The following is a 25,215-nucleotide window of genomic DNA, read 5'->3' on the forward strand; positions in this document are numbered from 1 at the left end:
TACCTGTCAAATGATAAGGCTGTAAATATGTGGGCAACTCCACTGTGGTGTGAGTACTATTCTTTCCATCACTGTGGGCTTCCAGGGTACCAACAGTCAGTAACAGCAAACTAAAACAAATTATTTTATGAAAGAAAATAGAAATGGAAATAATCTATTATATAGTATAAAGGACACAGCCACTTTTATGTTGCTTTTGAAATATGTCTGGAATTAGACTATTCACATTTAAAACAATACCATCCTAATCAAATTTAAAATATCAAGTTGATCACATTTTACTGTTTATTTAAATAAAGACATTTTGACTACTGGATAGAAAGTAGAGGAGTATGTGATGTTTTTAATGCTTTCTTCCCATTATGCAGAATATATTTTAAAATATGGATCATTCTTGCTTAGATGTAGCGTTTTAAATAATTGCACAAAGCATACAACACACAGGCAACACCCAGTGCAAAGTGCTCTGCTTTGTGGTATCTGTCTTAATTTAATAATTCATTGGGATCATTTTGTTTCTAACTTTAGCAGTACTGGGTAAAAGAAAATAAAGATTAACAGGGAAGAATCGCTCTAGGTACTGGGGAAAAAACTGGGAGGTTTTATGGGGTTTGGTTTGGTTTGGCTTGGGTTTGTTTGTTTATTGTTTGTTTGTTTGTTTTTCTTCCCCTTTAGGAAACACACTCACAAAGAAAAATAAATGAATAGACTTGGCAATACTTCACTTTTTAACACTATTTTGAACAAAAGCTCAAAAAATTTAGTTTGCTATCGCATGGTCACTTAAAACAGCAAGGACATAAAAGGAGGGGAAAAAAATGGCAGCCAGAAGGCAGATGAAACAGTACAGGCTAGGGCTTCTGGAAAGGTCTGGGAGTAGAAAGACATAGCTGACTGTTGCTGTGTCTTGGAATCCGTGGCTCAAACAACAGTAAGCATGTTTTATCTTGCAGTTTCTCTATGATCAGGATCTGGAGATTGGCTGCTACTTCAAGCAAAGAGTCTCAGGAGACTTGTTTGTCCTGGCATTGGTTCACTGATGGCTTGCGGCCCACCCACACAGCAGGCAAGCTGGCACTGGCTGTCCATATGTGGCAGTAACGAATTGGTCTCCCCAAAAAAAGCCCTTGAGGTCCTTGTGACATAGTGAGTAGCCTTCCTCAAAGAAAGTAATCTTCAAGCAAGAGAGCAGCTGTCCTTTCCTTCTTTTTCTGCCTTATGAGTTCAGCCTCAGAACTGACAGAGCAACATTCCGTACATCCCTCACATAGATAGGTCTCATTAGCTCTGTGGAATATAAAGAAAAAAATTACCAGATGGCACTGTTCAGTGAGTATCATGTTGGAGACACTACCACAGGGGAATGTGTCAAAGAAAGAGGTGGCCTCACTCATGTCTTTGTAATAGCAGGGAGTATATCTTCAGTCAAGTATAGGTTAAGTGTGAACAGGTCATCCTGAGTGGACCTGCTGTAAGACAGACATGAAGGGTGGCAACATGTCGCACACTACTTAAACACAACACAACTCTGGCTTTCACTTGTGCCTCCATTGGAATAATTTCTTTTGCAGTACAGAAATGGAAGTCAATTATGTTAAGGTATATTTCTTTCAGAAATTTTAGTGTGATTTTTGCCTCAGTGAATCAGAACTTACTTTCCTTCATTCCTCCAGAAACACTGTGCAAATACTGTCAGTGCATTTATATTCTGCTTTCAAATGTTCCCACGACGTCTAGAAGAGGTGTGAAAATGCAAGTACTATACCATGGAAACTTGATTTGCACAACTTAAGAGATACGTGTGTTCCAGCATTTTGCCCATGTGACAATATGTTGTATGTTTGTCCTAGTTTCATTTCTACTGCTGTATGAAAACATTCCATCCATGCACAGCTTGGGGAAAGAACAGGTTTGTTCCATCTTACCGTTCCAGATTACAGTCCTTCATTGAGAGAAGTCAAGGCAGGAACATAGCTGCAGCCTGTTTACTCTTCCACACAGAATTACCTACAACCAAGCACTCAATTCACAGCCACAGAAGTACAACATGAACCACGGAAGACACTGAATGCTGGCTTATACACTCATATTTAGCTAGTGTTCATACGCAGCTCAGATCTACCTCTTGATAGAATGCTACTGTCTGCAGTGGGCTTGCCCCTCCTACCTCACTAACAGTCAGGGCAATCACCCAGAAACATGCCCACAAGCTAGGTTGATCTAGGCGATTCCTTAGCTGTAGCTCTTCTTCTCCTAACTGTAGGTTGTGTCAGGTTAACTGTTAACGCTGTCTAGGACAATGTTATTAAGTACTACTTCTCAAATTGCTTCCCGAATATGTTATGCTAACCTTCTTGACAAAACATGAAAAGCGGGTAGAGTTTCTAAACTTAAAAGTGTCCAGCTTTGTGGTGTCTCTGTTTTGTTTTGAAAATAAAAGGCAGAAAAGATGTTTCTTTCACATTTGTTCTGAGTCAGATACAATTGTTACTCTCTTACAAATTTGTGCCCTACAACCAACCATCCTTTTATTCTAGTTTTATTGATTTAAAAGAAAACTTGTCCTGGGTGGAAAGGGATTTAGATCACAACATCCTTTAGCACCTGTGCTGTTAACCACTGTGTAAATATCAGCTCCAGCTATCTCAAAACTAGGGTTCATTAACAGTGACTTAGATTCTTCACACCAAAGTTCTAGAAAAGGAAACCAAACACATTTCAAAACCTAAGTATATTTCTCTTAATCAAGGTGCCAGTGTGAGGCAGGTAGGTCTGGCTTATTTCTCATAAGGTTCATGGCAACTGGCCAATCAAGAAAAGACGATGGATACAGAGATCTTAGTGAGAGACGTGAGCAAAAACGGTTGGAGGTTCTGACTCAGGTGGGAATGACAGGCATCTGGTCCTGTGCAGAGTATCGTTGAGGGGATTTTCTTGTGGGTTATAGGTTGTGTGTGAAAAGTTAAATATTTGGCAGCAGCTGGAAGGACGAAGCAATCACTAACAGAGAACAAAGGCCGTTGGATAGGGTAGGCTTGAGAAGGACGATCGGGATGTAGAAAATAGGTTCTTGGTCATTGAAAACCATAACTTGGGGAAAATATGGGCTGGTAATCTAATCCAGGGATTGATGTCCTCTGGGTCACTCAGGCTGTAGAAAGCTTGGTGGGCAATAGATAAGGATCTAGTTAAAACTCAAGAGCTCAGTCCCAACCGCTGCCGATCAAGGACTTTGGAGAGAGGAAGGGGGGCTTGTCAGTAAGGTGTGAGTTAAGATGAAAACCCAGAGAGTCCTATGTTCTGGGAGCCAAAGAAAGCTGATAGTTCAAAGAGAGATTGAAAATCCATGACAAATCCTATCAAGAGATCAAGTCATGGGAGAATGAATAACTGACATTGGATTTAGATATTCAGAGGCCATCAGTTGCCTGATGAAAGCTACTTTTGCAGAGGAGAGGGGTGCTTAATTGGAATTAAAGAAGTAAGTTGAAGACGGCAAAGAAATACAACCATTTCTAGGAATTTCAATATAAAGGAACAAGGGGCAGTTGAGATGCGTAGTTTGTATGGATACTTCCAAGTTTAATGACAGGTTTTTATAAATATTTGTTACATTCTTATTGTGTGACTACACTGCATATAGCCATAACACTTAAAAAGCATTATCACCCTGAATAAGGAATTTAAATGTAAAACAATGGACTCTGCAATATATCGTATAAAAGGTGTACAGGTACCCAGGCTATAGGTTCAGGGGAGCATTTGGAAAAGGAGCTGGGTAAGGTGGTATTAGAACTGAACCTTTGCATTTTTCAGTAGTACTTTATGAAATCTTTGGGAGAAACAAAATTTTTATGTTTTCTTTCAAAAATAATATTTATAGTTTTTTATGCTTTTGATATTTGTTTTCTGGATCATACCTAGTTAACTAATGCAAGTATTTTATGAGCTTATGAAAAATGAAACAAATATGTTTTGAAAACGTGAATGAGTACCACATTAGGTCACATCTATAATGTCTTGTATTTGGTCATTAACGACACTAAATAAATAAATGTAGGAAAGTCAAACCTTGTATGCTAGCTAATATGCTTGGAAAATTTGTGCCCCTTCTATCTTTACCCCAAAGTCCTAATGTTTAGTACACTGCTTTTGCTTGAATGTGAAATACACCATAGGCATCGTGTGTTCAAAGACTTGGTCCCCCAACTCATGGTGCTTTAGGAAGTACATCACTGCGGGAAAGGCTTTGGGGGCTTCTGTCCTGGCGCCTCTTCTAGTTCTCTCTGCTTCCTATGCTGATGCAGCTACTTCCTAACTCGGTCCAGCCTCATCTCCTGCTGTCGAGCCATCCTCGCCATGAAAGGCTGTTTTCTTCTGGGGCTGTGAACAAAAATAAACAATTTTCCAAAATTTGTTTTCTTTTCCCTCACAATGTTTTTTTTTTCTTCACAGCAACAGAAGTAACACATACAGAAATAGCAAGGTCATAAGAACAGAGGCTTCATGAATAGAATTAGGGTTTTATAAGGAGAGTCCTGAAACACTCCTTGCTCCTTCTACACCTGAGGACACTGAGAAGCTGCCACATGTGAGCTAGATAGTGAGTCCCAGCAGCCTGCGTCAGCCATGAAAATTATCTTATTACTAGCAGTAAATCACAAGCTTAGACTGTTTTACTCTGGAAACTAGGACAGGTCATTCTTTTTCTTTAATTAGAGCATTCTTGTGCTTCCCAAGTATGTTTGGTAGGTATGCTAATTTTTTAATAAAGTTTTCTTTTTATTACTCTTCAATGGTACTAACAATAACCGTGGGTATTACTAACATACATGAAAAGAAAACATTAAAAGAGCAAGTTGGATTAGACATGTTGAACATCAGTCCTACTTTGTCCTCATCTAGAAAAGACACTGCCTGGGAATTTTCATATGTGAAAACAGTTCCCTTCACTATCACCTTCTGTTGTCCTTATTCTCCATCCCCTTCTAGTGTTAAGGATATGTATGTATGTATGTATGTATGTATGTATGTATGTATGTATATGTATATGTATATGTATATGTATATGTATATATAGTGCTGTGGAGTGCTGGTAAATACAGATTGATGAAAAGGAAGATTCCAAGGGAGCATGTTTGTTTTTAGAGTCATTGTGGGAAGACCTCGTATACCCTGAATAGTGAGAAAGGTGGGACAGTGAGCATGAGGAGGAAAATGGAAATGCAGAACTCAGTGCTGACATCCTATCACTGCCGTTTTTATTGTTATAAAAGTTGAGAAACAGATTCAGTGTGTTTTAACAGCTGAGAATGGGCTAAATTATTGCTGCCATTAAAAAGAAAAGAGACTTGGTGGCTGGAAAGATGGATCAGCAGTTAAGAACACTGACTGCTCTTCCAGAGATATATTTAAAAATAAATTTCAAAAAACAAAAAGAGCCAGCCAGGTGGTGGCACACCCCTTAATCTCAGTACTCGGGAGGCAGAAGCAGGCAGATCTTTGTGAGTTTGTGGCCAGCCTCATCTACAGTGTGAGTTCCAGGACAGCCAATGCCACACAGAGAAATCTTGTCTTGAAAATCCAAATAGATGGATGGATAATAGATAGATAGATAGATAGATAGATAGATAGATAGAGTGAGCAAGTGAGTGAAGGAAAAACAAAGATGTCAGCAGCTGCCTATATCAGGAGAGACCCATGGAGGCTCTGAAGGGCAACATGGTAGTGGAAAAGGAATCTGCAGAGCCCACAGTATCTCCAGAAATAAATAAATAAATAAATAAATAAGAGGGGGTCTTATGGGAAGTTGCTTTTAAAAAGTGGACTCCCAAAACTGCAAAGAAAGATGACAGAACTGGGCCTCTTACAGCAGTGAATGGCAACACCATATGCTTCACCACTGCATCTCAGACCGAAGGCTGCAAGCACAAAAGTTGTACCTGAAGAGATGTGAGGCGGCTCTTCCCTAGCCTGTGCTAGACCCTGGAGTACAGCCTGGCAATACAGACAGACAGACATAGACAGGCAGGCATGTAGAAAGACAGGCAAAAAGATAGGTTAAATATATGGTTTTTTAAAGATAATAGGGCTCAATACTTTATAGAAAATAATTCATCCTTCAACTCTTTTTCTTAAATTACATTTTGTATATGAGTGTGGCCAGTATGTATTTACTCATGCGGGTATGTATAAACGTAAGTGTAGGTGTGTACACACTAACAGCAGACATCAGGTATCTTCTTCCATCACTGTGTACCCTGTTTGTTGAGACAATGTCTCACTGAACCTGGAGCTCACCAGACCTACTGGGCTGACCCCCTGCCTCTACCCAGTGCCATCCTTGCAGTGTATGCCTGGACAGCAGATCTCTATGACTAAGCCACCATCCTGGCCCACTCTGTAATTCTTTCAGTAGAGGCCGTTGTAGAAGATACATGCCTAATAAACAGTTCTACCTCAGATGTCCAGCTACTCAAGGGAAACTGAAAAAAAACAACTTGGTAGTTCAGTCTCATGTTTAGTAAGATGCAGTGAAGGACTGGAGAGAAAGCTCAGTGGCAGGGAGATGTGCAGAGGTCATTTAGGGCCAGGCCCCAGCATGGAGCCACTGCTGTAGCTGCAACCTGCTATGCTTGCCTTGCTGAGAGATGGGGAGCATGAGGACAGCGATGCTGCCTGCAGGCTACAAGCACAGAGGTCGCGCTTAGCAAGCCTCAGGGGTGGAGAGATAGGTGCAGCCTGGAGCTGGCATAGAACTTACCCTGGGAAACCCTACCTAGCCCAAGGTCACTCTGACTCCTGGCAACAGCAGGATATCCAAGATGATTCTCAACAATGGTCCATATTTATGGTGCTTCAAAACCCAGAAACCTTAAACCAGACCTTGACTCACTGCAATGAACATTTGCATGTAAGGCTGTTAGGACAAAAGGATGCACTGTGTGCCACACTGCAGTTTCCAATGCTACTACGACAAGCAAATATGCAATGCCACTATAAGAAAGGTGGAGGAATGAAGCAGTGAGTGCTTGCTGGAGAGAAGTGGAACTAGAGATGTGACTGTGGTGACAGGTGTGAGAGTGGGCTGTGGAGGACGGGATAACATGCCATCGCCACTGAGTAGGGATGGCAGAGTGGTACGCAGTAACCTGAAGCCTGTGTCTACTCATCCCACAAGCATGGGCAACAGCAGGGTGTTTGAGATGCAAAATGGCTCACTTCCTGAATTGGACCTCCTTGAAGACCTCCACAACTCTAGCTGCCCCTAGATGCCATGTTGGAATCCCATGGTCCTTGTTGCTGCCCCAGGCCGTGTTGAATCCTGAGTTCATGTGGATATCTGTAGTCTGTGCTTTCAGAGGAGGCCATTTTAGTGTCTGTGGTCCTAGTTGCCACCTGAAGCCATTTTGATGTGAGTGGCCTATACTGCCACTTGAAGCCATGTTAATGTCTCTGGTACATGCTGCAGTCATGTTACTCCTACTGCAGCAGGTGGCTTTGGTGTTGATGGCTCGTGTTACCAGCAAAGGCCATGTGTATGACCATTCATGGTCTGTGCTGCCACCCGAAGCCATGTTGATGTCCATGTGCCAGGCTATCACTGGGGACCATATTGGTGTCCATGGCCTATGATGTGGCAGAGGACCACGTTGATGTGCATCATCTGTACTGCTACAAGAGACCATGTATGTGCTCGCTCCAGAGACCATGTGGGTGTTCATGGTATGTGCTGTCGCCAGACACTGTGTGAAAGCACATGATCCATGTTCCAGCTAACTGTAAAGGACAAGGATGCTACAGTGGAAACAGAGAGACATAGAATGGATGACAACCTATACCCTACCCCTCCCCCAAAAGTAACAGCTAAGACAGGAAGCCATTGAAGAGGACTCTTAAAAATTGTGATAAGCAGATGCAAAAACCTGAGGCAACTTGTCATGCTAAATACACAGTCAAGAGAAGAAAGAAATGGATGTTGTCATGTGACCCACTTGCTAGCTGATGATTGCATAGCACCTTTGAGATATATGAAAGCCAATGAACAGGTAGGGATGATATTTTCATGTCATGTCTGATTTCTCCACGTTCTATGACTCAAGTATTTGGTGTCTTCAGCAATAGGGTCTTACTGTTAATGTCTAGAGAGTAACTGTACTAGTAAATTTTGTCAACAAGAGCCAGTTATCTGAGTAGAGGAAACCATGATTAAGAAAATACCTCTAATAAATTAGCCTAGAAGCAAGTGTATGGAGGCATTTTCTCTCTCTTTTTAAAATTTTTCCATTTTTAATTTGTTCATTTTATATCCCGATTGTAGCCCCCTCCCTCACCGCCTCCCGATCCCATCCTCCCTCCCTCGTACCCTCTCCCCTGCTCCCCTATTCCTCAGAAAAGGCAGCCCTCCTCCCTAACATCTGACCTCAGTCTCATGTGTACTACCTGTATCCTCTTCCTCTGTGGTCTGACAGGGTTACCTTGCCAGGGGGAAGTGACCAAGGGGGGTGGGGGGTGTAGAGTCCATGTTAGAAGTAGTCCCTACTCCCCATATTGTGGGACCCACAAGGAGACTGTGCTGCCTGCCTATCTACTACATCTGAGAAGAGGGGCTAGGTCCACATCATACATGGTCCTTTGTTGGTGCATCAGTCTCTGTATTGTAGTTATCCTATATTATGTGGCTAATATCTGCGTCTGTGTGAGAATAAATGATCATCCTGAGTGACATAACCCAGACTCAGAACGACACATATGGTATATACTCACTTTCTTAATTTTTTTTGTTTTTGTTTTTTTGAGTTTTGTTTGTTTGTTTGTTTGGTTGGTTTGGTTTTTTTTTCAAGACAGGGTTTCTCTGTGTAGCCTTGACTGTCCTGGACTCACTTTGTAGACCAGGCTGGCCTCTAACTCATAGCGATTCGCCTGCCTCTGCCTCCCGAGTGCTGGGATTAAAGACGTGCACCACTACGCCCGGCTTAACTTTCTTAATTTTAAATTTTATCAGTAAAACATATTGCAAATATAAAACTAGCACATACAAAAATTAACCAAAAACAGAAACATTTTCATAATTCACAGTTGATTTGGGAGGGCCTCCTCAAGGGTGGTGGCTCCCTTGGGTGGGATGCTTCTGGGTATATTTAAAAAAGCAAATTGAGTGAGCCATGGAAAGCAATCAGTAAACAGTGTTATTCCATAGCGTTTGCTTCAGTTCCCGCTTCCAGTTTCCTGCTCTCAATTCCATTCATGATGGAGTATAAGCTGCAAGTGAAATAAAACCTTTCCTCCTTAAAAAAAAAAATATGTGATAAGGATGCTAAATTATAGCTCTCCACAGCTGATGGCTTCCGGCCAGGGTGCAGGTGGGTCAGGACTTGGAATTCTGTTAGGGGCTGGCTACTAGGAGCTTGGCCATGCTCCAGTGAGTGTATGGACAAAATAAATTGGACTTATGCTTTGTTTTGTTTTATTGTCTCCTCCTCCTCCTCCTCCTCTTCCTCCTCCTCCTCCTCCTCCTTCTTCTCCTCCTCCTCCTCCTTCTTCTCCTTCTCCTCCTCCTTCTGGAGAAGGTCCCAGAGGTCTGAGGCAGACCTTGGAAGGACTGGGAAGTGAGTGTGATCAGATTTTTTTTGTATAAAATAGTCCTAGACTCAGCTCATATTGAGAATTGCAGAAAAGAAGAGGTATTGCTGGCATGGTATCAGTTATGAAATATCACCAATTCTTGGGACTTTTCTAAATGATGAGCAAAGAATAATGTACAAAACAGTAATTTACTAAGTATCTGGATGCTCTACAGAGTGGCCAAGTGATCTTCTTTAGATACCGTAATGGAAGCACTCGAACACAAATGTTTTGAGTATTTTCCTTTGCTAATAGTTTTCATTAATCTCATGAGGAGTAATCACGTACTTTCTTTTAAAACTTACTACTGAATGTAAACCTATGCATGAAATGAACCTCAAACAAAAGAGAATAGATAAATCAGTATTCATTATTTAAATGCCTAAATCTGCTCTTGGAACACTCATTATGCCATAATTAAGTACTGAAATGATGTAATAAGGGAGCCATGTAGTTTCCATTTTACATAACAGATGTCTACGTGGCATATATTTTAAAGTGTGGTTTGAACACTCTTGACTACGTATTCATAAATATTAGTGAGTGCAGTTTTGTCCTAGTATTTAGTTAAATGCACATGTCTAAGTACTGCTGAGCCTCTTTTGAGCCCTTTATGTTCAACTGGACCTCCCTCCTTATGCTTTAAGATGTTCCCCACCCATCTATTCTACTCAAATTTTAAGTATTTTTTCAAAATGATTGACATTTTCATCAATAATTTCTGTTTACTCTAAAGAATTTCCCAGTCAGATATTTATTAAACATAAAGACATTCTCCCCCTGTGCTGCTAATTCAGCCAGCAAAATAAAAGCAAGCTCTTTGTCATTTTTAGAGCAACAATATTTGCCAGATGCAAAATGCTGCGTTTTGTGACACAGATAAAGTTTGTAGCAGCTGAAAGGAAATCATCTGTCTGTGCTAAATAAGAGACATAAGGAGACCACTTACAAAGCATCCTTCCTTTCTGGCTTCTCCTATTAAGGTTTGGGGAATAGTGGAAGAGCAGAAGAAAGAGGGTGTCCTGACCACAGGATGAGGACCATTTTGAAACTTAGCCATCACTCTGTCTTATAATGCCCTTCTCTGTAGCTCATCCTGTCTCCACTGTGAGCATGGACTACTCCTAGAATAAGTATTCTTAGAAGTCATTGCTGAAAACACAGCACCATTGGAATCGTGAAAAATAAGCTTTCAACACTTTAGTGTGGCAGCATTTAGCAGATTCTTTCCTCTAATTCCAATAAGAACAAAACATAAAGATAAGGTAGGGCATGTAAAAAATAATGTTTTATATGAATAAATGCAGGTGTGAGGGGAAAACTAAAGGCATGGTGAATTCATCAGTTTGAATTTTGAGATAGTCTAGATTTAGGAGGCTAGTAGAAGAAGCCTATCCTTGTAGAATTCTAATTATTATAAAAATAATTTCAAAATATTTTAAAATCTTGAATAAGCAAAGTAGCTTATTAGCAGTAAGAAGGTTCTCTCTTGTTAATAATTTAATATTAACTTTTCTACTAGAGAATAAGGTTAACCCATGTCAGAGGGCATTTGATTTAAGCATGACTTTACCAAATAATACCTAGAACAAAAGTCAACTGTAATTTGTCAGTTTTGAAACATATCTCTGAAATGTTCTGGCTGTGGAAATAATAAACCAAAATGTCAAAGTTATATACAGTGTACTTGGCTCTGTGTGTGTGTGTGTGTGTGTGTGTGTGTGTGTGTGTGTGTGTCTTTCTGTCTGTCTGTGACTTCTCAAGTCATCATTATTATGTGTATTTCCTGACACTAAGCTTTCCAAAAATAAAGCTTCCATATGAAATGGGGTATTACTTCAATGAAAAAGAGAGATTACATTATTATTCATAATAATTTTCAAATCATTCAGAAAAACTATTCTTCTGTCTATGGTTTTTGTTGTTGTTTTTCTTTTCTTCTTTTTTTTTCTGCAAGACTAGATTCTGGAATATGGAGGTATTGTGACTTCTAAGAGGATAATCTATGAAGCCTTTTTTCCAATCTTATTTGACTTGAGAGTGTATGTGTAACATTTGAACACTGATTTAATGCAAGCCATTTAATCTAACCTACTACTCTTATGTTTTGAATTCTCTACCTATTAAGGAAAATCAAACAGTCTCATGAGTCTTCCAGCTGTGAAATTTTGCAAATGCAAGTTCTTTGGGGAGACCATTTGTTGTGTGGCTGTTTTCCATTGTGTGATCAGTACCAGCATGCACATTTACCAAGCCGAGCCTCTGTGTGCAAAACTAACAGCTTCGTCTGCTGCACATAGCATGGATCCTTTTATCTCCTTCATCTAATTTTTTCCCACAGGCTGTTTACTTTCTTACAGCATTTGCTAAATGCATTTTAAAGTTACCTGGACTGAGTGGCAAAGGATGATGTGCTAGAGATTGGCCTTGTGTTGAATAAGGGTGAAAGAGTGTTCCATTCGTACTAGGTCAAGTTGTGTACTTGCATGGTATATAGAAGTTAACATGGCAATTTAATGACAGACTGCCTTGTGAACCTGCAGTATCTTGAATCTTTTATATAAAGTAGAAAGGTCATTATGCTCTTCCCGTGTTCTGTGTTTGGTGTGCATTTTGTGAGAATCATTCCAAAGCACTGTAAAACACTTTTGTGCAAATATTGGCATAGTTGCTAAATTTAAGGACTTAGTAATATAAACTGAATTATGATGTCTTCATAGTTTGTATTTTTAAATGACATTTTTTTTTCAAATATGTCTTCATCCCTTGCAGTAAAGAAGTACAGTAAAAAATGTGATGGGAATGACCTCTTCACCCTAAATACATATCTATGTGTATATGTTTTGCTCTAGTTTAGAACTATAGTTCTAGGGAACTGACTGCATGATACCTCTGGCCTTAGTGTGCTCTTGAGTGGGATTTCCAGTACACAGACCGTGCTACACCTTTGCTGCCTTTTCCCTGGACTGTAGCATCCTAGCACATTTAGGTTGCTGCCTATGTTCCAATAACCACAGCCAAAGAGGCAAACCCTGATTGAGTCTTGTTCTTTCTTTCCTGTATAAAACTGCTTTTCACTTCAAAGAGTTATCTCAGCTGAGAACAGAGGATGGAGCAGGAACCTGTGCAGTGATTCATGGGAGAATATGGAAGTGAATGATTAGCTCATGTGCCTCTGGTCTTCAGTGATGCCATAAATCCTGCAGGAGTTCTTTAACGTCAGGCTGGATGCCTGCTCCTGTCAAATCTCATATAGACTAGCATATATTATAAATTGAGAAATCTAGGGAATGAACAAAAATTCCTTCACCCAGTCATTCATTTTTTTAAAGATGTCACACTGACATGCCGATAGAGGATAAAAGCATAATACTGCTCTCTTTTAGCCATAAAAGCTAAATTTGCATATTTATAAACAGAGACCCCTTCACATACGGCAAAAACACACATTTAAAGCAAGAGACAAAATGCTAATCGGTGAGAGTCTAAGGCCTATCTGTGACTTCTCAAGTCTCCAAACTAGTTTATTCCCAGAATGAAAATGTTAAGGTGTGTTCTTAGAATAACGAGAAAGGCCATGAATAAGTTAGCAAAGCTGAGTAAGGAGGCTTCCCGCTGTGCTGCTGAAATAGGTGATTTCACCACGCTGCTGCTCTCTCCAGCACAATAAAGCTCACCATGGATACATGCTGCTTCCTTAGCGTTATGCGGGAAGCTGAAGAATCTTCTCACAGGGAGTTAATATCCACCAGTTGAAAAAGTGTTGTCTTTTGCTCATCATTCTTCACCAGAGTTCTCTAGAACACCAAACATACCGTGTATGGAGCTGGCTTCTACCAAAACATAAAATGGTGCAAGAAAGAAGATTCATTTAAAAGCAAGGGTGAATATGAACACAGTGAAAATAAGATACACCCATAACATGGAGAGCCCTCCTTGATAAGCAGTAGGAAGTCACCCTCACTGTCAGAAACACCAGAGGAGCAAAGGTCTGGGCCTCTGAGCAGCCTCCAACCCTCCCTCTTCCAGCCCTCTTGAGCCTGCATCCATGCCAGAAGGTTGCAACGTAGATGTCACCCCCTCCAGTAGTGTGTCATTTCTCCCAAGGGCCCTAGAAATGCAGCCTGAAACAGGAAACTGGGCCAGGCTCTACCTTCATGAAATGCTATTGCATCGTTCCTTCAGAAGCCAAAATATTTGTAAAGAACTGAGAGTTTCCGCCACCCCTTCTGCCAACAATGACTACTATTACAAGTGAAACAACTTCACCTCTTTCAGGATTTGTTGAAATGTGCAGTGTGCAGCATTCATGATGTCTGTTTGTATTGCATTCTGAATATCTCTCTTCAGAGAGAATTACTTTGCTTTGGAGAATAGGTGGGAGGGGGGGAAAAAAACGAGTGTGTGGTAAACCAGCCAATCTCAGTCCCTTTGAGGAAAAAGAATACAGAGCAATAAAGACATACCTGCCTTGAAGAAAACTAATGACTTTTAGAGGGAAAGTCAGACCAGTTGTACTGGCTGCTGAGAAGTGACTCCTGTTCCTTTTGGGAAACCCTGCTCATCTAGGAAAGTTTCAGACACACACACCACTCCCCGCCCCCCCCCCGCCCCCCAGCCACACACACACACACACACACACTCTTACTGCCATCAGCCCTGTGAGGGGAAAACTGAAGGCTTGCTATGAAGATTTTTGTTTTTAATTTTTTAATTTATTCACTTTACATCCCAATTGTAACCCCCTCCCTCATCCCCTCCCAGCCTCACCCTCCCTCTCCCCCCCCCCCATGCCACTCCCCCCTAGCCCTCAGAAAGGGGGAGCCCTTCCCCTCTACCTACTGATTCCAGCCTACCAATTCTCATCTGGACTGCCCGCCTTCTCTTCCTCTGTGGCCTGGCAAGGCAGCTCGCCAGGGGGAAGTGACCAGAGAGAAAGCAACAGAGTCCAAGGCAGGGGCAGCCCCTGTTTCCCTTACTAGGGGACCCCTACCGAGACTGAGCTGCCTATGGACTACCTCTGAGCAGGGAGCCTGGGTCCTCTGAATGCATGGTCCTTATTTGGTGCATCAGTCCCTGCTGGCCCCTCTCAGCCCAGATTTGTTGGCTCTGTTGGTCTTCCTGTGGCACTCCTGTCACCTCCAGGTCCTTCTATTCCCCCACACTTCCATAAGATTTCCTGCCATCTGCCTAAACTGCATCTGCACAAAGTTCAGCCTCTGCTTTGATCCCCTGCTGGGTGGAGTCTTTCAAAGGACCTCTATGGTAGGCTCCCGTCCTGTTCCCTCTCTTCATCAGCTTCCAGTGTCTATTCTATTTGGCCTTCTGAATAAGAGTTAGCTGTGAGGCATTTTTAAAACTTACACAGTCTTAGTTTTAGAGAGGACGTCCACTTAAGCACATTAAGCAGATTACATGCAGTCCCTAGGCCCCATGCACACACCTATACAGCCTGCAGTATGCTCTGTACCATGCCTTGATATGGTTCATTTTCAATGAGTGAGGAACAAGTGTTGTCTCATTGTTGTTATTTGACCTGTTAATGTGGAGACATGTCTGATGCTATCTACATGCAGGTCCATGAGTGAACAAATTGTGCTCTTATACCACCCAGGACCACCTGCCCAGGGGTGGCACTACCCAAGCAGGCTGAGCCCTTCCACTTAATCATTGATACAAGGGTTCTTTACGTCTCATCCTGCAGACTCATTTCTGCCACTCAGGTATATTATCTGTACCACAATTTGCCCATGTTTCTGTATACATATTATCTCCTGCATGGCATAGCTACCCTGGTTGCCCATATTCTCTCTCAAGACCAAGTACAAACTGTATTGATTTTTAAAAAATTTTTTTGTTTCATTATATTTAGACCTTTTCTGATTGAATATTCAAATAAAATGTTTCCTATTGTTTTCATGCTTTCTGTGCATGTGATAGAACACTAAACTAAGCCAACGTGGGACAGAAAGGGTTTGTTTAGCTTACAGTTTACAGAACATTATTGAGGGGAAGCCAAGGCAGGAACCTGAAGGGAGGAACTGAAGCAGAGGCCATCAGAGAAAGCTGCTAATAGCTTGCTCTCCTTGCTTGCTCAGCTTAGTTCTCATACAACCAAGAATCACTTGCCCAGGGATGGCACTGCCCATAGTTGGCTGAGCCCTCCCACTTATTCATTAATCAAGACAATGCCCACAGAAATGTGCCCACAGGGAAATCTAGTGGAGATAGTTAATCAGTTGATGTTCCTTTTCCCAAGTGACTCTAGTTTGTGTCAAGTTGACAGTAAATAACCAGTACACCTATGTATACATTGTGAGTATCTCAGCAATGGCCACAGGAGACACGCTAACTATTTATAGTGCTTCTGTTAATTTCTAAAATTAGAAACCTGACTCTCAGATAAGTAAAGATTTTACTTGAGAAACAGTCTTTTTTATATAATTATCTATATTTGGTTGTGAGCTTAAAATTAAGTATCACAAAAGGTTGCATCTCCAGCAAGTGCGATGGATGGTCTCTTTAAAATTGGCAAGTATCAAGAATAATACCCTATGTGATTCTGGACATATTTAATCAATTTATTAAATGTAAAAATTATAATTAATAATAAGCTGATATAGAAAAGAAGGTCTAAATTGGCTGAAAGAATGTGTTAAGTTAATTTGTGGTTAGCATTATGAAGAGCCACACTGAGTGGTGCCAGCATGCTGCAGGTTGTCCTTTCTTCCCCTTCTTTATACTCTCTCTTCTTCTTCAGGGAAAGCACAGGCTCCATGTAGACACTGGGATGGAAGGCAGCTGGTGTGGCCTTATTCCTGTTGGACAGCATTGTAACCATGTGACGACAACGGGCCTGAAATGGAACCTCTGTGAGTGAAACCCTTTTACAAAGGGAAGGTTTTGTCTTCGTGTTGGGGAGAGGATGTTTATTTGTTTTGATCAGAGATGCTTTGAAAACATGAGCCTCTGGGTAAACCTCCTTTTCACAGGCAGGTGTACCACACCTAGAAATTATCGTCCTTAATGTCTTTGGGGTTTACATGGCTAATCTAAGGATGGACTAAGAGGCTGAATTCTGTAGTCCTTGCACTATTGCAAATTCCTGCCACCACCGTCTGAGTGTTTAAATTTCTACACCCTCAGTTGCGCTTGTCCTTTTCTGTTCTGTTATGTTACTTGGAGCCATAAAAAGCATCAGAGTCTTTGCTCATCTTCTAATTGAATTTTCTCCTTTGGCCTATGGTGTAAGTCCTTTACAAGTTCTAGTTATACCTTTATTAGGTATATGGCTTACAGGTATTTTCTTAAAATGCTTTGCTTGTTTTTTTATTTCCTAAAACTTAATTAATGAAATTCATTCTGATAAAGTCAGTTTGTCTTCTTTTTTATGCTTCTTGATCCCATGTCTATGTTGTCCAACTTCTCTCTTGACTTGTGTACAAGAGCCACGCTTTACTTTTCAGAAGTAGCAGAAGTTCTGAACTTGCAAGAGTCTTTCATAGTCAAACCTTTGAGCTCTCACAGATTAGCTTCTGTTATTAAATATTAAAATGTTTTCCAAAAATTATGAGCTGAACTAAGCTATGCAAAACTTCATGACTTGATAAAAGAAGAATGTGGGATCGGTTTATTAAATAAATATTGATGTAGCCTTCAAAGAGAAAAGAAAAACTTTCCAACATGGAATCAGTAAGCCATGATTAGCCATGATCTGTCAGAGGCTGTATGAGACATTGTACAACCATGTCATTCTTTTCCAACATGCTCACCATTGAAATAGTCTGAAGATAAAAAGATTATTTTTAAGTCCTTTCTATGAGTCAGTGCTGAAACAATTAGGAAAACTGGAACTCCTTTGAAACACGTCTAGACACTTGTCAGTTTCAAAGGTCTCCTCCCCACACATAAGTGTGTGATGGGCTTTGAAGCTGTTCAGTTGAAGCTGACATGAGCTCCCATTAGAAGTGTTTTGAAAACATTGCAACCTAAGTCAACTGTCTTAAGTACCACATTCCTCATTGCTTACAAGGATCCAAGGTACACAGCAGTAGACTGTCTCCTAGATCTAGTGGTGACCACATTTTTCAGCATTGATGCCAGGAAGGATAAAGTACCAGGCCAGAAGATAGATGGGGACAGAGTCTGTGGCCCAGCATCCGAGTCCTGATGGCAATGGGAACCACGAATCCAAGTATAGTCCCCTGGGCTCTTTAAAGCACTCTTCATCCTCCAGTTCCCACTGCACTGTGCACATCCTGACTTTGAAGGACAGTATCCTCTACAAAGGATATAATGTTGGCTCTTGCCTAAATGCAATATGTCAATATTCATTTGTGTGGTTACATGTTGCTTTGAGTTTTAAAATAATTGTTTTTCTCTACATCTTTATGATAATAAATAAAAAATGAATGATGGGGCACATCTATAATTCAGGGAAATGCGAATCAAAACTACTTTAAGATTTTATATTACACCTATCAGAATGCCCAAGACCTATAAAACAAATGACAGCTTATGCTGGCAAGGACGTAAGGTAAGGGGAACACTTGTTCATTGCTAGTGGGACTACAAACTTGTACAGCCAGTATGGAAATCAGTGTGGCATTTCTTCAGGATGCTGGAAATCAATTTACCTCAAGATCTACCTATATCATTCTTGGGCATATGCCTAAAGGATGTCTAATCCCACCACAGAAACATTTCTTTAACCATGTTCATCAGTACTCTCATCAAAATATCCAGATATTGGAAACACCATAGATTAGTAGTTGAGTGGATTAAGAAGAATGTGGTACATTTAAACAAAAGAGTATTGCTCAGCCATTGAAGAAAAATGAAATCATGAAATCTGTACGTAAATGGATAGAACTAGAAAAAAAATCCTGAATGAGGTAACCCAGACACAGAATGACAAACACAGTTTTATTCACTCATATGTGATTATTAGCTGTTAAGTCAGCGATAACCACACTACAATCTATAGCACCACAGATATTACGTGTAGAGTACAGGAATAGGAGGTGACAAATATCTCCCTAGCAAAGGGAAATAGAATAGATAGTTATGGATAGACAAGGTGGGAATAGGAACAGGAGGATCCAATGTGGAGGGAGAGGGAAGACTGGGGAGAGGGACCGAATACAGAGAGAGGTAGCTAGTACTAAGGGCCATTTGAAGGGCTGTATGGAAAACAAAATCCAAGCTCCCTAAAATCTAGAAATGTATGAAAGGGATTTAAGTGAAATTGCCAAATGATGGAAGAGATGGAGCCCAACTGGACATCTCTCATTATTACCAAATGAAGCTTCCAGTGCCAGATATGGGCTCTGTCCAATAGAACTATTGTCCAAAGGGACCTCATGGGAACCCCCAAACAACCCAGGCTGTTGCCAAGAATATTAGTTGTACACACACACACACACACACACACACACACACACACACACACACACACAATGACAGCAATGCCTTGTTGCTAAAGACAATACCCGTACAACTCACTGAACACTGAAGAAGTCAAGCTAGTGCCTACCTCTAGCCTTTATCCCTATGGACTAGTGTTTGTGATCTTGACGGTGCTCTGCACACCACCAAAGTAGAACAGTAAACACCAACCCACCTACAAACCCTTAGATGAACAATGATGGGCTTCCCGCAAGATGTATTATTACAATAATGGCATAAAGCTTGCGGGAGTAACCCACCATTAATTGATTGGATTTAAGACATGTCCCCAACAATGCATGAGTAGGCAAGAACCAGAGACCTATTAGGGCATGGAATTAGGAGAAAACCCAATACAACTGTTCTACTACAGGAGCATGACTCCTAATGGCATGCTACTGTACTCATAGAGCAATTTTTGCTCAGCCAGCATCAGAGAAGCTTCCTCCTGCAGTAAATGAGAAGAAAGACAGAGACCCACAGCCAGAAAGTGTGGTGGGGGTGCTGGGAACACTCAGTCCTCAGTGGATGTCTCCATCAAATCCCTCCCTCAGGGCTCAGGGAACCCTGCAGAAGATAAAGTAGAATATTTAAGATCCAGAAGGGATGGAGGACAATCAGGAAACAAGGCCCTGCAAGCACAGCAGGACTGACACCGACACTGTGTCTCAGGGACTGTGGCAGCATGCAGAGAGCCTGCAGGGCCCTGCCCCAGATGGAGTCCCAGCACTGAAAGGAACACAGCTGCCCCATCGCTAACCTAGTAGATATGTCCAGTTAATAAACACTCACAAACGAAAAGTCAGTTCTCTCCAGTGGAGTCTCACTGGGGATACCAACTACTCCTAATGCCAGTCCTTATGCTCAGTAGTAGATGACCAAGACAAATCAAACTCAGTGGCATCCTTGGAGGTTTTTATCTCATAAGGGTTTGAAAGGGCTTATTTTTTTTTAACCTTATAGGTCCTTTGCATGAGTGAGTGCGCACACACACACACGCACGCACACGTACACACACACACACATACATAATTCAAGATTTGTATTTTTAAGGGTCACTGTGTGTTTGGAAAATATAAGCTGTTGCCACTCTAGTTGCTGGCATGATCCTGGGAGAGTGGGGCCTCTTTATCCAGAGCATCGGATAGTATGTACTCAGAGGATTAAGACTCATCCCCTGAGTTAGGACAAGCCCCACATGGCAAAAACATGTTTTTCTACAGAGACATCCACTCCACCTGGAGGAGCAAAATAAATAAATAAATAAAATAATAAAATAATAAAAATAAAAATAAACACATTCCAAGAACAATTCTGCATTTTGAAGAAACCAAGGTCGCAAGACTCTTGTCTTCTTTGAGGTTTCTCACAAACACTGACCAATCTCACACACTCCATTCTTGGCCTGTGTTCCAACACTGTGAGTCTGCACCTAGATGTGTATATCTTGCTTTTTCTTTGGACCTTTTTCTTCTGTTTTTTGTTTGTTGTTGTTAATTCTTAGATTCCATTTATTTTCTAAGGAGAGACAGAAAGGGTGTGAACTCTTACGGGGAACCACTCAGAGGAGTTGGAGGAAGGGGACCATAATCAGATGATATTGTATGAAAATCTAATTTTAATAAATGAAGGAACAACTTAAAAAGAAAAGAAAAGAAATTGTGATGAAATTATACATGTTAGAATGGGTCAAAGTTAGATCAAAAAACAGAAATTTCACTTAGCAAACCTCATGCAGGCATAGCACTCACTGGCATGAAACCTTTCCCAAGTCTTTGAAAGAGACAGAAACATGCCTGGGTAGCCCTCCCTCAGTGGATGACGGAGCCTGGTCTGCATGGCCTGACTCTGTAGCACAATGGCCTGACTCTGTAGCACATTGAGCCTGTTCCTCATTTGGTTGTTTCGCAGCACTGGGAACCTTGTGTTTTAACTGCTGGTTGGATTGCATATGGTCCCTATTCAGACAAACCACATATCTTCTCGTTCTGTGCACACAAAATGGGTTATCCCTGGATGGAACTGGACAGTGTTCTGTCTGTTAGCAGATTTATTTCAGCAGCCCTGACCATGGATATATTGGACTAGTGGTTTTATTTACTAGTTTGCTCATTAATAACAGAACTAAAACACTTCATGTATCTGTTTCCTATTTTATTTTTTTCACTCCTAAAATTATTCCATAGTACAGGATATAACCATTACCAGTTATGATATTTAAAGCATCAGAAGCTGTTATGGTCTCTTATTTAAAAACAAAAACAAACAAACAATTTCATGCTAGGACTGGGGAGTTACCTCATTTAGAAAAGTGCCACACAGGCATGGCGCCAGAACCCAGGTAAAAAGCCAAGTGTGGTGGTTCCTGCTTGTAACAGTTTGGCAGAGGTGATGGCAGCCAGATCCTGGGTTGACCAGCCAGCCTGCCTCGTCTAATTGACAAGCCAGTGAACAAGGCTGAAAAACAAGACGTGAGTTTGACTGCAGGCCTCCAAATACATGCTCACATATCTATCCACCTGTGCACACGCAAATATGCTCATACATCCATGTAACTACACATATGGATGACCCCTGCACACAAGTAGAAACTGCGCACAGTCTGTGGAAGAATATTTGTGCTAAGCCCGGTGTCATGAGTATTCATTCCTATATTGGTGTTTACAGGTTATTGATCTTATCTTTGGGTTCTGGATGTCAACTTTATATTAATTTTTTGAAATGATATGAGGTAACAAAGACAGTATGTTGGTTCCTACTTTAAAAAACAAACTCAGCTGGGGTTCCCATATAGATTGTCTGGGCCCTGTAAATCACACTGTTGCGGGTCACCATCTCAACAGGGTTGACTTTTCCGATCTGTGAACACAGACTCCTTTTCATTTATTCAAGCCTTCTAACGTTTTGGTCCACACTCTGATGACATCACTGCATTAGTTTTGCAGCCCTTTTTTTCCCATTAGTTCCTAAGTACTGTGTTTTTACGCTGTTATGACAGAATTATTCTGATTTCATTTTCCCATGTATCAAACGTATATCAGTAGATTTCACGTTCCTCGGCTGTGTTAGTCAGGGTTCTCTATAACAGAACTTATAGAATGAACCTCTCTATTTATTCATACTTCTCTGTATGAGATTTATTAGAGTGGCTTACAGGCTGTGGCCCACCTAGCTCAGTAATAGCTACCTATGAGTAGAAGATCCAAGGATGCAGTGGTCATTCGGTCCATGAGGCTGGATGTCTCAGCTGGTTTTCAGTATGTGTTAGAATCTCAAAGAAGTAGGTTCGAACACCAGTGAAGGAATGGGGCTTGCCAGCTGGGGCAAGAGCAACCAGGCAAAGAGCCTGATTCCTTCTTCTATATCTTTTATATAGGCTTCCAGCAAGTTTAGCCCAGAGTAGAGGTGGAGGTCTTCCAGATTAGATCCAGATTAGAAAGTGGAACTTCCCACTTCAAATGGTTTAATTAAGCAAAATCTCTCACAGGTGTGTCCAGCTGTTTTGGGGTTCTAGTTAACTCCAGATGTAGTCAAGTTGAGAACCAAAATTGCCTTCCCAGTGGCCTTGCTGAGCAGTGCCTGTGGGGGCTTTTCAGTGGGTTCGTTAGCATTTTCATCATATAAGAATATTTCTGGAAATATGGTTTCACTTATTTTCTTGAAACCTGGAAGTATCTGATCTATTTGACTTCCCAAACATGAAGGCTAGAACACCAGTACAATTTTGAACACACGTACAAATGGACATCATTGGCTTGGTCCCAGTCTTTGGAGAAAAAGCATCCAGTGTCACAGGTTTGCATGAATGTGTGCTTATTCCTGATAGTACGGTGACAGCCGACCAGAGAAACGACTCCAATTCTAAGATGGCAAGCCAATGAGCTTAGCGAGGGTTGTGCATAGGGATAGGAGTGAGGGGTTATTAGAGGAGCACAGTTAGCTCAAGGGCAGCTGCCTCACTAAAGAGCCAACCCCCACGGTGGATGATAACTCACAGAAGCTGTATCACTAGAGGGCTCTTAGCTATCAGGCCTACTCCTGTCAAGTGGGCAGAGAGAACCTCATAACTTGTGTTTTGTGAGTTTCCTGATCTTCCTGTTTGCTGCGCACCTTGAACATTAGGTACTTTCCAACCCACTTCAGGGGAGAACATTTCATTTTGAAAGAAATAGCTACACTATATTTCACCCCTTGATTCGTTCCTTAGGAGGCATTCTGCTTCTCCCGTATGGTGTTCCCTGGGCCTTAGAGAAAGTGGTGTGGCTATCTAATTATTTTCTCGTATTTGTGGCTGGACAATGGGCCACTAAGCAACAGCCACTTACCCTTAGCAGCACAACTGTCCACTGAAAAGGAAAAGTTTCCCTTCAGCCCTGCAGAGATGATAGAGACAGTCTAGAGGTGTGGACAACATGGTGCTCAGGTCATTTTTCCTCTGACGCTGACTCTTCCGTCTCCGTCTCCTCAGGGATCTTTGATGATAGGAGACTCACCTAGGTAACCCAGGTGAATATCACCTCGAAGCTGTTACCTCAATCGCACTTTTATCATACAAGTAGCATAGGCCTAAATGAACATGTGACACTTCAGTTCAAGAATTAGACTATACATTTACCTAAACATACCTGCAGTATTAGGTTTATAATCAGTAGACTTTACAGTGCTCTAACGTAACATCTATATTCAGGTTTAGCTAAATGTATAGTCTAATTCTTGAACTGAATAAGAAATCCCTTAGACCAAAACTAAAGCTCCACCCACGTGTGTTATGGGAGAGGCTGGTGCTGCCTACTCAGATGGGCAACCAAGTGATGGGTGATTAGACAAAAAAGCAGAAGGCTTGACTTTCTGTGTTAATCTGATAGACACATATCTCTAGAATCTCAGGAAATAGAAGATGTTTGAATACCAGTCCACCAGCTGTCGTTTGCTTCATGAATTCCGTGCACATCATGAGACTACCTGTGAGCTGCCTATGCAAATGTCACTTGATTTCTGCCACCTCCACATGGATGTGCTTGTGCCACGATACAAGTTTGGATTTTCTTATTAAGTACACAGATTTTTGTCTGCCAGGGGCTATAGATAATAAAATGTCCACTTTTGATGAGCTCTGTAATTGGCATTGTAGGAGGATTATACTCATGGAAATAACCATTTTTGTATACTTTGTATACTATTGTCAAAAATAAATTAATATAATTGATTTTACAAATTTTACAAATTCTGTTAGTTTTTAAACTGAATCATTCTGAAAAGTTCTACAATACTGTGTTTATAACCAAATTACCTTTTCAAGCACATAAGATTAATAACATGCAATATATTATAAATATCTTTGTAATATGCAAAATAATACAAAATACGACAAATCAAACTAAGTATACAAAGATATGCACATGTACACACACACACACACACACACACACACACACACACACACACACACTTCACTGACTTGGTTCCAGTACTGTCTTCTGTGTTTTAGAATTTGAACCAGACATGAATGATTTTTCTTTTTTAAGAGCTTACCTTTTTCTGATTCTGCTGAAATCACAAAGAACCAACAATAATTTACTATATGCCATAGCCATCCTGTTTTATATTTAGAAAATACCCAGTGGTCTGACAACATTTGCTGTGGTTGATTCTAGCCATTTAAATATGAAAACAATTAGTGGGCATTTGTAGAGAGTATGATAGATGGGCGTTTGTGTGTGTGCCAGGTTTTCATTGACCTGTGTTCAGGAACAGTGTTATAACTCAAGTTCGCCTCCCCTCTTGTTTAACTGAGTTGATTCCCCGGTATTTATGTGGGCAGGTTGACTGATGGGTATGGCTTCGGTAGAAGCTCAAGAGTCCCTTTCCATTTTCCCTCCTCCACGTTTCATTTTTGCACTGATTCAGATGTGGGCCTTGTGCACTCAGCCGTCAAGTTAATATATCCAGACAAGAAAGCAATAACTTTGGTGATTACAGGAATTGTAGAGAAAGAATCAAGAAGTGTTGTGAATAAACTCTTACTGTGGAACAGCACGGTGGGTATAATTTTCTTCTGGGCCCAAATAATAATACTTTATATTCTGAATAGCTCTTTCATATGTCCCAGCTCATACTTTCTCTAAACTCAATCACTTAAGTCAA

At 41.0% G+C, this 25,215-nt stretch overlaps 1 protein-coding gene across 5 annotated transcripts in view; it reads left to right on the forward strand.

Moving 5' to 3' along the window:
• Positions 1-25,215, forward strand: part of TPK1 (thiamin pyrophosphokinase 1) — a 321,490-nt gene that overhangs the window by 226,753 nt on the left and 69,522 nt on the right. For 4 of the 5 annotated variants that reach the window (XM_084785003.1, XM_084785004.1, XM_084785000.1 and 1 more), the window contains one exon: positions 16,385-16,496. The exons of the other annotated variant lie outside the window; for it this stretch is intronic. In XM_084785003.1, coding sequence (XP_084641129.1) covers positions 16,385-16,496 — 112 coding nt within the window. The remainder of the gene's footprint in view (positions 1-16,384; positions 16,497-25,215) is intronic. 5 annotated transcript variants of the gene reach the window in all.

Source organism: Acomys minous (assembly GCF_964271855.1).
Source record: "Acomys minous genome assembly, chromosome: 6".
Classification (NCBI taxonomy): Eukaryota; Metazoa; Chordata; class Mammalia; order Rodentia; family Muridae; genus Acomys; species Acomys minous.